This window comes from Coturnix japonica, chromosome 11 (assembly GCF_054131305.1).
Source record: "Coturnix japonica strain WE chromosome 11, WE-NBRP24, whole genome shotgun sequence".
Classification (NCBI taxonomy): domain Eukaryota; kingdom Metazoa; phylum Chordata; class Aves; order Galliformes; family Phasianidae; genus Coturnix; species Coturnix japonica.
This window is the reverse complement of record NC_140673.1, coordinates 5,647,722-5,661,690: the sequence shown is the minus strand read 5'-3', so window position 1 is coordinate 5,661,690 and position 13,969 is coordinate 5,647,722. Positions and strand designations below refer to the sequence as shown.

The window sequence follows — 13,969 nt, the reverse complement described above, 5'->3', positions numbered from 1 at the left end:
TGTTTGGATTGTTTTGCTGCTGGTGTTTCATGGTTATTCCTTCACTGATGCTTATCAGTGGCGTTTATTCCAGGAGTGTATTTTCAAGAGTGGAGCTGTATGTAGCAGCTTGGTTGGATGAGCTGGTAAAGGCAGGTTGTGCTTAAGAAGTGTTCCAAAGCGCTGCTGAACAAAACATACCTCAGCTTAAATGCTGTTTGGAGAGAAAATGGGGTTTTTTTGCTTTTTGCTTTAGAAAATGCATTCCAGTGCCCTGCTTGTGCCAAGCATCCAGGCCGATGTCTTGGTTGTGTCCCACTAGGCTGGATTTGTTGTACAGGGCAAGGAGTGTATTCATTTGGCAACAGATGCCTATAAAATTGGCATGCATTTGCAGTTGGCTTCCCTGAGCTCCTATTAAGGCCCAGTTATGAGATGGGGCAAATAAACAGCTATCAAAGATCTGTTCCCACAGAGCACAGGGACTGACCTAGCTGGATCCGAGCTTGTTTTTGTAGTAGTAAAACAGTTACCTTCTGCAGTGCTGTTCTTCCATTCTCTTTAGATGCTCTGCAGCGTAAGGCCCAGCTTGACACAAGACGGTGGATTTTTAATCAGATGGACATCACTCACCAGCACTGCTGTGCAATAACATGCAGTGAGGCCAGAAGTCACACATCTCAATGTGATGCTGGGACTGGGCAGAGCCCAGCAGCTGTCTTCCTCCTGTGAGACCAGCTGAAGGCCAACAGTACTACAGCAACCCCCGACAAGGCAAAGGAGTCCCATCAAGCTGCACTGGGCGCTGCGTGCTGTGCTTCCCAAGCCAGGTATGAGCCAGTTCATCCCCCCTTCTGCACGCTGCCATCCAGTCCTTGGGCATCGCTTCCTGCCTGAGTCAGTTACAGTAACCAGTGTTGAGGTTTGAGCCTCACAAATTACCTCTTATCAGGAGCAATTACATTAATCAACACAGTCTCTTTCTGACGCAGATCTGCAGTATTTATAGCCACCTGTAGATGGAGATGTGCTCCATGTGCTGGAATCCTGCTCCCCATCACCTGGACGAGTGCGTTGCAGTCCAGGACCCACTTCATTCTGCTGAGCACTCGAGATAAGCTTGACATCCACCCATGTGTGAAGCAGCTCATCTCAGCCTCGTCTGGGTTGGGGTAAGTTGTGGGCGTCCTGATGCTCACCAACTCATGTAGTCGTTAGTTCCTTACAGTGACCCAGCAGTGGGCACAGCGTGGGCTAGAATGCAAAGTTACAGGTGGCTGATCTGCTTCTCATGTCCCCCACAGCTGCATTTATGCACCTGGCACGACAGCACTGACTGCTCCTCCTTTAGAGGACAGAACTGTGCCCTCCCTCTACCATGTCCTCCCAAAACCAACCCCAGGCTTTGCTTGAGCTCCCGGAGTCTTGTGCTTTAGTGAGAGCAGGCAGCCCTAAGGCGTTCAGCCCACAGCTGCCCTGTGCAGCTCGTTGCTTTTGCAGCTTGCTGAAGCAAACGGGTTGTTGGTGGTAGTGGGTCGTCCTGCCGTTCTCTGACACGATTTCATGGTGGTTGTGTGCTTTCCTCCCACAGCCTCGCTGTGCTGTTCGCGGAGCGGCCACCCGCGGGGCCGTGTTTTGCTGCGTGCTGCCGGAGGAGGAGCCGTGCCCGGCCCAGCGGGGCAGCCCGTCCTGCCCGAGTTGGGCTGCCGAGCTCCCGCTCCGCGTATTGCTCGGCTGCAGGAAGTGAGCTCACAGCTCCGCACGGAGGGCGCACAGCCCGGCAGGGCGCAGGCACCGCGCGGCCATGGGTCGGGGCGCGCTGCTGCCCTGCCTGGGGCCGCTCTGCTGCCTCCTGCTGCTGCTGCTGGGGGGCTCCGCGGGGCTGGGGAGCCGTGGGAAGCAGCGGGGGCCGCCGGAGCGTCAGACGGAGCCGGCACCGTGGGGCAGAGCGAGGTACGAGGCGGTGAAGAAGCAGCTGCGAACCGTGGGAGCTCTCTCCAAGCAGTACTGGCAGTACCTGGCTTGCAAGGTGTGGCAGGAGGGCTGCGGGAAGGAGGAAAAGAGCAGCCCCGGGCCAGGTAAGAGCCTTCCTCTCTTGTGTCTACTGTTAGTTGGGTCTGCACCCTGAACTCCTACGGGCTCAGTGGGAAGGGACTCCCCGTTGCTCAGCACGCACTGTGCTGGGCAGCGCGCTGTGCCCACCCTCGCTCTGTCCCGGTAAACCCGTCTGCCTTGCAGCCAGCTGCAGCTCGTTATCCCTCTCCCCATCTGCTGCCCTGCTCCATGGAAGGGTGGCAGTTAAATTGGGAGCACCTGGGTGCCGGTGCACAGTGCAAGAATGAGGTTTGTCTCTTCTCCCACCTTTGCAGGCTGGAGTTTGCCTCTGGTGGGCCAGGATTACCTGGAGATCCTCTCTACCTGGTACTGCAGCTTTGGCAAGTGCTGCGAGACAGGAGACTGCAGGATCATCAACAACGTCACAGGTGGGTGCTGCTGGCTCCTTTGAAAGCCCATGTTAGCAAGTGATGTGCATAGAAGGCATTGCTGCGGGGAGGAGAGGTTGAGCCAAGTTCTGCTTCTCTGGGTGGTACATGGAGCTCAGGAAACACTACGGAGAGCATCGGGGCTTCAGTGCCCTGTGTGGTCATCAAAGGCTTCCTCCAGTTTCCAAAGGGAAAAAGGAGCCAGTGGAAGATCTGTGTCTTTTTGCAGTCAGTGGCAGATATGAGCAGGGTATCCTGCCTTGTTAACCCTGCACCAATAATGCCAGCTCAAGGCTCCTCTTGGACACGAGTCCCACCAGCAGGACTCTGTGAGCTTGGTGCTGTGCAGCATCTTCTCGTGCTCCCAGCAGCAGCAACTGGGCTTAAGGTTAGGGCTGAGCATTTGATGTGTTTCCTCCAGGGCTGGAACTGGATCTCCACGAGCAGCTCCACGGGCAGCACTTGGCCAAAGAAGTTGTCATCCGGGCGGTGCGAGGGTTCCTGCAGAGCCCACAGCCACAGAAGGCGCTGGTCCTCTCCTTCCACGGCTGGTCCGGCACAGGGAAGAACTTTGTGGCCCGCATGGTGGCTGCTCACCTGTACCGGGATGGGCTGAGGAGTGAGTGTGTCAGGGTGTTCATCGCGCTCTTCCACTTCCCCCACCACAACTACGTGGACTCCTACAAGGTGAGAGCTGCTGGGGCGGTGTCCTGGTGTACTGGGTCTGGCTGGGATGGAGCTGGCTTTTCATACCAGCTGCACTGTGTCGTGCTTTGGGTTTGTGAGTGGAGCAGGGCTCTGGGGTAGGCCCAGTCCTCGTGCCATCTCCTGGTGCTGGGCACCTCACTGCTGCCTGCTGTTCTGCAGGTTCAGCTGGAGAAGCAGATACGTGAGACTATGCAGCACTGCCAGCAGTCGCTGTTCATCTTCGATGAGGCAGAGAAACTTCATTTCGGCCTCCTGGATGTCATCAAGCCCTTCATGGCTCGCTCTGACAAGGGCCAGCAAGATAATCGGAGATCCATCTTCCTCTTCCTCAGGTAATTTCTGGGCTTCCAAAGACATGGGGAGGGACAAAGGCCCTGAAAGAGTGTGATATGAGGGGCTTGGAATGCAGAGGTGGGGGAAGAGATGCCCAGCTCTTCCAAGGGGTGGCTGCCTCCTTATCCTGCTTTCCTTGTTGCTGCTGAGCTGAGACCTCGCTGAGCTGGTGCCTGGACACCAGTGAGGTTCAGAGATAGTGTGGTGTCATCCTGCACCTTGCATGGCTGGGCAGGGAGATTCTGCACTGCAGGGAGCACAGCCAGGGCTGCAGGTCCTTGCAGGATGTGGCTGTACCATGTGGAGAGGTCCCACTTGCCTGGCCTGGTACGTGGGGAAACTGTATTCAGTTCCTCCCTCTGTCTGAAAGGGAAGTTGTACCCCCATCTCATGCCATCCAGCCAAGTGTGCTGACCTCCAAGCTCAGTGGTTCCCTAGAGAATCTTCTCTGCTCGTAGAAGAGCTGACTCTGGACCTGGTGCTGCAGGGGTGACCCAATGTGTCCTGTGCAGTCTGGGCAGGGTAGACATGCTGCCATCTGTGTGGAGCTGCCCTGGTCCACCTACCTGGCATGCTGCACAGCCCCAGAGCCCACGTCAGCCCCTTTGTGCCACCAAACACAGGGAGCAGGGCGTCTTGAACTGCAGCAGTGTGTACTCAGTGCTGGGGGGGTTTCATCATGCCTGGTGGCAGTGTGACACAGACCTGCTGTTGCATGGCTGGCTCTGGCCCAGGCCTTGTCTGGACGTGGCCTGGATTTGCAGCTGTGGCTGGGCCTGGGTGGTGGGCGCAGGATGGGTATGAGCTGTGCTGGGAAGGTGGTGATGGCTTCTTTGTTTTACCTCCTCTCCATCTGTGGAATGGGTCTGGACTCTCTGACACATGGGGAAAGATATGTATGAGACCCAGGTCCTCCACACAGAATCACAGAATCACTTGTGTTGGAAGGGACCTTTAAAGATTGTCTGACCCAACTCCCTCGCAGTGAACAGGGATGCCTACAGCTCAATCAGGTGCTCAGGTTCCCATCCGTCCTGACCTTAAGTGTCCCTAAGGGTAAGGCTTCCTCCACATCTCTGGGCAACCCCAGCTGGTTCCCAGCATCACCAGCCCCCTGGTGTGACGGTGCTCAGACCAAGAGCTGCCTTCTGAGGTGTGGGGCTGCCCTGGGAGCCTCAATGGCTGCCTGCACCCTGCATCCCCCACCAGGCAAGGTCCCTGTCCCGGCCCTTTTCTTCTCAAGGGACTCCTGCCACGTACTCTGCCCTCTGGCCTGGACTTGGCAGTGGCTCACTGAGCGTTTGCTGTGGAGCCAAGTGTCACCTGAGGGGTCAGTGGCTTCCCAGACAGGGCAGGGTACTGACAGAAACACGGGTTTTGTTGGCTCCTGGCCCCACCTGGGAGAGCAAGCAGCTGCTCCAGGCCTGGGCTGGCAAGATGGGAGATAGCTGTATAGATTCCTTTAGAACAGCATTAATCTGCATGAATGTTTCAGGTGCTGACTGGGCACAGTGATTGCTTTGATGTAAACAGAACTGCTGAGCTCTGCCTATAGAGGAGGCTGCTGGCAGCTCTGCGCAGTTCAGGCCGGCAGCATGGTGAAGTGACTTCTCTTCTGTCTGCAGCAATATTGGTGGCAGTGCCATCAACGAGGTCACCCTGGACTTCTTGCGAGCTGGACGGGCACGGGAGGAGATCCCCATGGAGCTCCTGGAGCAGCGGCTGCGGCTGGAGATGCTGCAGCTTGCAGGTAGGAGCCGGGTGCTGCAGCAGGCAGCCTGCCCAGTCACAAACCTGCCCTGAGCACCAGGCTGGGACTTTCTTACGAGGAGATTAGTGCTGTGGGAACATCTGGAAAAGTGTTAATGGACCTTTTCCTCCTTCCACGTAGCTCAGCCCAGTGAGCATGGCAGCAAGGCACATGGGAGGAGGAGCTGGGTCATTCTTGCTCCCTTTCAGCCCTAGAGGTGCTAACTCTCAGGTGTGTGAAGCTTGCCTTGTCTTGCTTTTTGCTGCAGAGAACGGTTATGCCCGCAGCCACCTCCTTGAAGAGAACCTTGTTGATTTCTTCGTGCCATTCCTGCCTCTGGAGTACCACCACGTGAAGCTCTGTGCACGGGATGCCTTCCTGGCCCGTGGACTTCCCTACACAGAGGCAGCCCTGGATGAGGTTGCCAGTATGATGGTGTTTGTCCCCAAAGAGGAGAAGCTTTTCTCTGCACAGGGCTGTAAATCTGTATCACAGCGCATCAATTACTTCCTTCCTTGAACACCAGGTGGGACTGCATCATCCCTGGTGAAGGTGATTCCGTACACCAGGAGCTGCTCTCCTTGCACGAGGTCAGGCAAGCAGATCACCCCCTGCACAGGGGCAGAAACTGAACTCCATGTTACCCCAAGGGCTGCTTACAGGGAAGGCAGCGCATCCTGCCCAGCCTCAGGGTTGGAGTGCCAGCAGGATGAGCTCAGCTGGGTTTTTAAGACCACATGGTGTTTCTCACTCCCTCTTTCCACCCTGAAGCAGAAGTTTGGTTGTGCTGACAGGTGCTTACTTAGTTTCATGTGAGTGGGGGTATCATCAGTTTGTTTCTACTTAGCGAGGGCCCAGGCCAGACTGATCCAGTCCACAGCTTCCTCAGTCACATACAGAAAACAACTGCTTCATCTCTACCAGTGTAGATGTTAAATGAGATGTTAAATCTACAGCCTTTTGCTCTGGAGTGACCTTCCCTCCCCTCTCTTGGTCTTTTGTTCCGTGGAAGCAGCTGTGGGACAAGGTGAGCTCCTGCTGAAATCACTTCTCAGCCATTTGGTGAAGAGCACATTTACTGCATTGCAGGACCTGGTTTGGAGAGAGACGGACATGGGCAAAGGGCAGCTGAGGAGGACAGTGGGTGAAAGAACAGGTTGCAATTGAATTCTGGTTTTCAGAGCTGGAATAAGATGGTTTTTTTTCTTTTCCCCCCAGTATGCTGTGGGGTTTTGGCTGGTATCAGCATTACTACACCAAGGAGCTGTTTGCTGTCTGGGTACTTGCCAGGTGATAAGAATGTTAGGGCAGGACCAAAATATTTCAACAGTGATACAGGAATCGCTTTGTGACCTGTAGGTCAAAACTCCCTTCCAACACAGCTGCTGCACATCGAGGTGAATCAGCAGCTGCCAAGGACGGCTCGGCTTCCTCATGTGCAGACCTTTGATCTATTTTAAGCCTGGAACCTCTCAGCAGTGCCAGTGCTGAGCAGCACCACTGCAGGGACAGGCTGAGCACTGCTCTGCAGCCTCTGAGGTGCAGATCTAATCTGATTGTGTGATCCAAGGCAGGGAGCTGAGCCAGCTGCTCATCTTCTTCTCTCTGTACTAAGTTAGCTTAAGCCTGGCTGCTGTCTCAAGGCCGGACCTAAGTGTTATGTCTACTTTTATCAGGCTCATGGATGGTTGTTTGATCACACTCATCAGTCCTAGAAACAGCACAGAGGTGTCCGAGGGAAGGCAGCTCTTCAGTGCGGACAGAACAGCACAGTCCAGGCTCTGCTTTACAACCAGCTGATCTGCTTGGTCACTTGTGTAAGCCAGCGTGAGGTCTGTAGCTTTTTAAGTAACTGGCTTTGGGTGAGCACAGTGTGGGTTCAAATGTGCTTTAAACAGAAAATAAAGCAATGTCTAGGCAAGGGGTTGTGTTTTTTTGCCAATAAAATATTGCAACCTTTATTTAAAACAAAATGCAAATTGGCAAAACTTTGTGGAACGACAGGCAAAGAGGCCCTTCCGAGGGCCCTATTTACATCAAGTTTAACACTGTTCGCAGTTCACAGTCAGACGATAGTGAGAGAATTAAATTAGAAAAACAACCAAAATATATTACAATAACAATTAAAAACAAAACAGTTGACAACACTGTCGAGTGATTGGTGATTAACGTGTTTCATTTCATCCATTCCTGCCCTCTGTGAGCTCAGTACTGATACCCACACTGTGCCATGCCGAGTGGGCTCCACACCGTGCTGGGAAGATGACCTCCTTTGGTACAGGCATCCCACAGGCACTGCAGATACGTCCCAGGAGCTGCCACTTCCTACCACCAGGGGATGAGCTGAGGGTTTGTTCTCCACTCCAGGCCTGAGAGAACCCCAGTGCCCACGGCCCATCTGCACCAGCTGCTCCTGCTGACACTGGGCCAGCAGTGCTCAGAAGCCTCCTCTGTGAGCACAAGGAACAGAGAGAACAGCCCCGTGTCCTGCGTCAGGAGTGCTGCTCTGCTCAGCTCTGCTATCCCAGCTCTGAGGTTTGATGCAATCCTAAGACCAAAGCTCTTAATTCAGCCCTGCCAGCACTGGTGAGAAGTACAAACCAGTTGTGTGCGCTGCCACATGCACTGCTGTGCCCAGGGTTAAGAAGGGTGTACAGTGCAGAGAGCTGCTCCCATGGGAGGTAGGGAGAGAAATGCCCCACGCTGCCTTGCTCTGGGCTCTGAGCTCGCAGCACTATGGTCTGCCACCCTGCTGCAAAGATGACTGCCTTCAATTTGAGGCTGCAGTAATGCAAGTGAGAGCCCAGCTGCATCTTCACCACACGAGGCCTTGTGACAGCGGAGAAGAAAGGAAATACAAGAGGAGGTTGTCTCATCCACACAGCGTGGAGCAAGAGATGCTCTTCGTTGGAAGAAGTAACGACGGGGCTTTGCCATCCATACAGTACCTGACACAGACTGTGAGCAAAGCTGAAAGCAGAGAAGCTGCTACGGTTGAGACCTTTAAGGCTGAGCAGAAAGGCAAATCTAGAAGAGGGAAAGGACCTGTGGAGGAGCTGCCTCAGCTGTGTGTGATCCTGGGAGAGCAGGTGAATTCTGCCTCTTCTGACTGCCCACAGATGTGTCCTGCCAACTATCTCTGTATGGGAGGAGAAAACAGGCAGCAGGCAGAAAGCGAGCACGGGGAGGGCAGGCAGCCCTGTGCTGGGCATGGTTTGTTCCTTAAGTAGGGTATGAAAGAGTTGGAAGGGGTCTGTTGTGATAATTAGAAACTCCAGGAACCGTTTGCTATTCTATCACTTCTGTGGGAGCTTTTCTGGAAGACCGATATTCAGGAAATAATACACGTAAAAAAAGCTTCTTTTAAAATACTCAGCAGAACTGGAAGAACACTTGTCAAATGTTCTGGTTAAAATACCTTTCCCCTGAGAATAACTGCTTCAGTTCCAGTCGGTTTTGACTGGGCTGAGAGCACGACAGCGATGAACCCACACGATTGTCTGCAGGGCAAACAGGACCAGCCCCTCTGACACCAAGGGAGCTCCCAATCCCTTCCACTCCTCCTGACTGTTAAGAAGGCAACGTGAAGCAGTGCCTTGAGATTTTGTCCCTTTATGGGTCAGCTTTCCAAAGGCAGCCAGTCTGCTGTGCAGCGATGCACACGTTCAATAGAGATGACTGGAGCAGGTAAGGTAAACCACAGCAGCCCTTGGTAAAGTCTACAAGAGAACTGGTAGGTGCTCTGCCTCCCTGCTGGGTCAGTGCCCCAGGGAGCTGCAGGTGGAGATCCAGGACAAGCTGGGGTGGAAGGGTTGGGGTTTTATTCGTTATTTCATGTGGTTTGACAGTGAAGCACACAAGAGGCCCATCCTGCTGCTGAGCACCAACAGGGTGATGCCTGTATGCAAACAAAGGATGCCTGAGTGCCAACCATCTCAATTCACACCTGTGCCCCGGCTCAACTCTAAACACTCAACCTAAAAGCAGCACAGTCACGCTTTAAAAACAAGTTAAAAAAAAAACAACAACAAAAAAAGCATTTTAGCAAAAACAATAAAATCAAAGATTTAAGGTGCAAAGCAAGCCAGATCCTCTATCATCACAAACAGTGTGAAGTGAGCAGCAGCATGCAGGGTAATGGGTATTTGGATGCAGGTTATCAGGCCTGTTTGCTTCTTCTCTAACCAACAAGTAGTTGAGGTCTCTGTACTCGCCAGTCCTTAAGCTCTCAGCACACCGTGCACATGCACAGCAGCTTTCTGAGGCCACAACAACCAACAGCACCAGGATGGAAGGAGCCCAGCCCCGTGGCCGCCTGCCTTCTGGGACTGCCAGCACTGCGCTCCATGGGAGCTTCCCAGGCACAGCCCTGACGCCTCTGTCACGTTCCAGGCAGAACGCAGCTCACACAGCAGGAGATTCTGGTCCAGTTGTCAAAACATAAACTAAAACAGGATGGTCGTGACTCATGTGTGGACATACCCAGTCACCTCCACAGCCCCGGACGGTGGAAGCCTGCAAGACTGGTAAGCGAGAGCAACAAGTCCCAGCAAGGGCTGTGATGTGGCTGTGCAGTGTCACCTGCAAGCAGGCCGGCTGTTCTTTCTCCCGGCTCCAGCCCTGCCTGCTGAAGGTCAGCACGTTGCAGCCAGGGGCTGCTGGTGGCACAGGTTCTGCCTGACCTGCCATGGGCCTCAAGGTGCTGAACCTGAACTGGGGAGCTGACTTGGTAACAAGTTAAAAACAACGTAGAGCCTTTAAAAAAACCAAAAGCAACACCCCACCCCATCCCATTAACACTGGCAAGTTGTGCAAGAGCCCCAAACTACTCACAACCAATGACCATCGAGCAGCACTCATGCTACACCACTAGAAATAGGAATCGACTGAGTGAAGGCAGTGTGGTGGGAAGGGGGTAATTCCAGTGGTAAGTCTGCCCAGCATTCCTGATGCCTCAGCTACAATGAAGACGAGAACATGTGGAAGATGTGGTGGACAGGAGGGAAAAGGGATAATTTCATATATTAACTAATTTTGCAGTTCTCATTACAGCAGCAACAGCACTGTGGAAGTAAAGCCACTGAGGCTAGTGCATCCACCTCCAGCAGCTCTGAATACTGTCAGTGCATTAGACCTGCCCCCAGCTGCACGCAGCCTGCTCCTTCAGAGCTGCCCAGCCAGGACCGCTCAGCAGCTGGTACCAGCAGAGCCCCGGGGCCCTTCCTCACCTTGTCAGGAGCCCAGAAGCATGTGTTAGTGCTGGTGGGGTGCGTCTGTACAGCCACGGGGCCAGCAGCCACTCCAGCATTCCGGCTGCCAGACCGTCCTTCCCAGAGCGAGAACCTGCCATCGATTCTCCTGCCTCTCAAAGGGAGGAGCAAGGATCTTCCTCGCCTTGCCACACCAAGCGGACCAGACCGGCAAGGTAGGGACAAATAGTCGATGTTCTGCCCCTTACAGCTTGAATCTACCCTCTCCATCCCCGTTTTCTGAGATGAACTTGTAAACGTGAGAACTCAGTGATCTGAGGTACTTCACATACTCAAGTATCAGTCTTTCCTTTTGAAAGCATCAGTACAGAAAAAAGCCCCCCCCACCCCACCCCGGGTGTATTTCTCTTACCCAGATTGACAGTAGCTACCTTTGCACCACATCGCTGATTTCTTGGACGCACGACAATAAGTTATTAAGGACGGGGTTTGCCCCAGGGATGCCAGCAGCTGTTGAGGACACCTGCAGTTCCTGCAGGCTGAGTTCCAGTTTGCTCACGGCTTCCCGGAAGGCAAATTTGTTGCGTGTATGCGGAATGCAGTCCACGTAGCCTGAGCAGTAATCCAACAGCTGATGCCCTGTGTCCACCAGCTGGCTGTTTGGTGTGGGCTCAGCGATGGCACTCGAGAGGAGGTCGGCGCACTCCAGCAACGCTTCCTTGCTGATTTTGTCTGCTGGGATTTTCTCGGTTGCCTGTTTGGTCTTTCTTAACGCTACCTTTGCACCAGCTGTGCCATTGGCCATTTTCACTGGGGAGGTGGAAGATGACGACAGAGGCACTTGAGGCGGAGGCATCGCGGGCCTCCCAGATTTCCCACCGACAGGTGCTGCTGCTGCTGCCTTCTTGCTCCCTTCACTTGACTCGTGCTGCGCTCCTGCCGCGTTGCTTAGCTCTTCTGCTGCATCCGAGCAGGCAGCCGGCTGCTGGAGGAGCCTCGTCACTGGTGGTGGAGGCGGAGCACACTTTGGTTTTACCCGTCTGGGCCGGTCCCTGTCGCCAGAAGAAGTGACCTGATGCTCAGATAAGAGCTTAAATTTATTACCCTGAGAGTCTGTGCCAATAAGCTGCACATCTGCTGGAGTGTGTTTCAGAGTGGGTGAGATTAGGACTGGCACTTTGTGGTTATGAGTGGTTGGAAGTATTGCTGCAGCCTTTACCGGAGAGGACCACCCCGCTCTCTCGCCATCCTCGAGGGCCCCTTGCCGTGGGACGCTGTTTTTTTCTTTGCTTTTAGGAGTTGCTGCTAGCCCTGCCATCTCCTTTTCCTCTGAACCGGAGGGGGTTCGGAAAGGGAGAGCTGTGGCACCCCTTGCCAAGAGTTTTGCTTTTGGTCTTTCTCTGGTCAAAGCGGAACCTTCTTCAAACCTTTTGGGCAGCAGGTCGTTTGCCCTCCCTGTGCTCTCATCAGGCTGAGAGGAGGTGGATACTGTCCGTTCCAGCTGGATTTTTGACCTCTGGGAATTTCTGGGAAGGGTCATTGCCATCCTATCCTGCTCTGGAAGCCCTGAGGACATGGAAGAAGTAGAGTTTGACCTTGGAAAAGGCTTCGATGCTTCCTCATTGCCAGTGGGCTTTCCTGGTCGTAGACCCAGTGTCTTTTTAATCAAGCGCGGTGTAAAGAAACCTGTGATGCCAGACCACCCACCACCAGTGCTCACACCCCCACCACTGCTGGTACCAGTGCCATCATCGTTGTAGAAGGTCCTCTGCACAAAGCTCCCACCGTAGCACTTGGGTGGTGCCAGGTTTGTGTCCTGCTGCGTGGGAGCAAAAGCGAACCCATCCACGTGCTGCAAGGAAGCAACAGATGAAAAATTACCCGTTAACTCGTATTTCTTGTGGGGCTGATTCTCCATCTCCCGGAAGGAGCTACTGCGCTTGGGAGGCGTGGGAGCATTCCTCTTCTTCATGAAGGAGCTGAAGAAGCCACCTTTCCTGTCCCTGGTGAAAGTGGTCTCTTTGGCATCCTCCAGCAGGCTGCTGGGTGACTTGTCCCTCTGCTTGTGAGGCAGCGCGGGAGACCCGCTTGTTGGCTGTGTGCTTCTGATGAAACCTAGGAAGAAACAAGAATGAATCCACAAAATCCATTTCCATTTCCACCTCCCTGTCCTGCAGCAGGCTCTAAGGGCCCAACATTCCCTTTACACGGGATCTGCAGAGAAAGACTGAGAGAGGAAGGTGGCACTTGTATTTCTGCGCTGGTCTGCTTTTGATTTCTTTAACATTGTACATGTGTGACCTGGCTGTTGTCTGGGGAGGCAGATTAGGAGAAGGTCAGGAGGAAGTGAAGCTGCTCTTTTCTCTCAGTTTCTTACCCCCTTGCTGCAGTTCTTTTCTCCTTCCCCAGACACTACAAGGTATAAGGGAAAATCTCATGCTGAATTGTCAATTTCAGTTTGAAAGTCGTTATCTTTAAAATACAGTTAAATTGAATTTTAAAGAAAGAAATGCAATGGGATGTACTGAAAGGATGCTGCAAACAGCCCTCAAGACACAGCTGCTCAAAGCACCAGCCTGGAATACTTTGGCTGGATGGAGTTCACTTGAGTGCCTGCTTATGAAAAGCTGAAGAAAGCTGAATCCCCACATACACGTATGCCACAGAACTGCTTCATGTCCTGAGAGCAGAGTGGAGAAGTCTACTTGACCCAAAGAATTGTGCCTGTACAGACATCATCTCAGTTGTAAAGAGCAGTTCCTCTGCCTCATCAGGAATGAGAAGTGACACCTGTACTGTGCCCAGGCTCCCACCCCACTCTACCGTTCTGTCACTGAAGAACAAGACCATGCAGGGCTCTCCCCCATGAGCCATCTCATCCCTCAGCTCCCTCAGGGAGCAAATCTGCCATCATTCAGGTGTCTCTGCCTCACTAATCCAGGAAGAGTATCCTCAGCCCTGTCTCTCCTATCGCAGTAATCTAAGTCCTGCAGTCAGGCCACAAACTGAAAGAAGCCAACACCATTAATCATTACCTTGACTAGAATGTGACATTTTACAAGCCATCCTGGCAGGACACTTGGTTGAAAGATCTCCAGCTGGTGGATGTTCTGTTCCCTTCTGCTTGTCTGACAATTGACAATGGGGGCAGATCTACCCCAGAACACACGGCCTCAGTGTGAGTGCCCTCATGCTCATACCTGGTGCAGAGCTGGATGCCGAATGCTCCAGGGTATCCTGTGTTCCTTCAATGTTCTCCTTGTTCTCTGCCTGTTTCTTCAGTGTTCTTGTCTTGGAGGGAAGCATGGGCAGCCGGGGCAGGTAAGGAACAATGGATGAGGAGGAGGCTGTTCTTCCAAGCTCCTCTGCTACCTCTGTAAGGAGGAACATAAGAGGAATGGTTGGAACAAATCCAGCAGCAGAAGACAATAAAATATGGATCTCTACTGTAGTCCCAGACCAGCAAGAAGACATGACTGAGAATGCAAGCAGGTTGTGAATTTAGC

The 13,969-nt window shown here is 53.4% G+C and overlaps 2 protein-coding genes across 4 annotated transcripts in view; one reads left to right on the top strand and one right to left on the bottom strand.

Annotated features, from left to right (window-relative positions):
• The first annotated feature begins 19 nt into the window (after positions 1-19).
• TOR3A (torsin family 3 member A) lies at positions 20-7,400 on the top strand. The gene is made up of 8 exons (XM_085512102.1): positions 20-809; positions 972-1,151; positions 1,571-2,057; positions 2,349-2,462; positions 2,884-3,149; positions 3,330-3,502; positions 5,129-5,253; positions 5,522-7,400. Exons 3-8 carry the CDS (start codon positions 1,784-1,786, stop codon positions 5,770-5,772), a joined length of 1,203 nt encoding a protein of 400 aa, XP_085368228.1. The 5' UTR covers positions 20-809; positions 972-1,151; positions 1,571-1,783; the 3' UTR covers positions 5,773-7,400.
• Positions 7,179-13,969, bottom strand: part of ABL2 (ABL proto-oncogene 2, non-receptor tyrosine kinase) — a 30,464-nt gene continuing 23,673 nt past the window's right edge. For all 3 annotated transcript variants that reach the window (XM_015869684.3, XM_085512091.1, XM_015869680.3), the window contains exons 10-11: positions 13,664-13,837; positions 7,179-12,578 (exon numbers count right to left, since the gene is read on the bottom strand). In XM_015869684.3, the coding sequence (XP_015725170.2) occupies positions 10,891-12,578; positions 13,664-13,837 (1,862 nt within the window). In that variant the 3' untranslated portion in view covers positions 7,179-10,890. The remainder of the gene's footprint in view (positions 12,579-13,663; positions 13,838-13,969) is intronic.

Coding starts and splice junctions, on each gene's coding strand:
- TOR3A (XM_085512102.1), top strand. CDS start 1,784: ATGGGTCGGGGCGCGCTGCTGCCCTGCCTGGGGCCGCTCTGCTGCCTC. Junction 2,463..2,883: donor GATCATCAACAACGTCACAG/GTGGGTGCTGCT, acceptor TGTTTCCTCCAG/GGCTGGAACTGGATCTCCAC. Junction 3,503..5,128: donor TCCATCTTCCTCTTCCTCAG/GTAATTTCTGGG, acceptor TTCTGTCTGCAG/CAATATTGGTGGCAGTGCCA.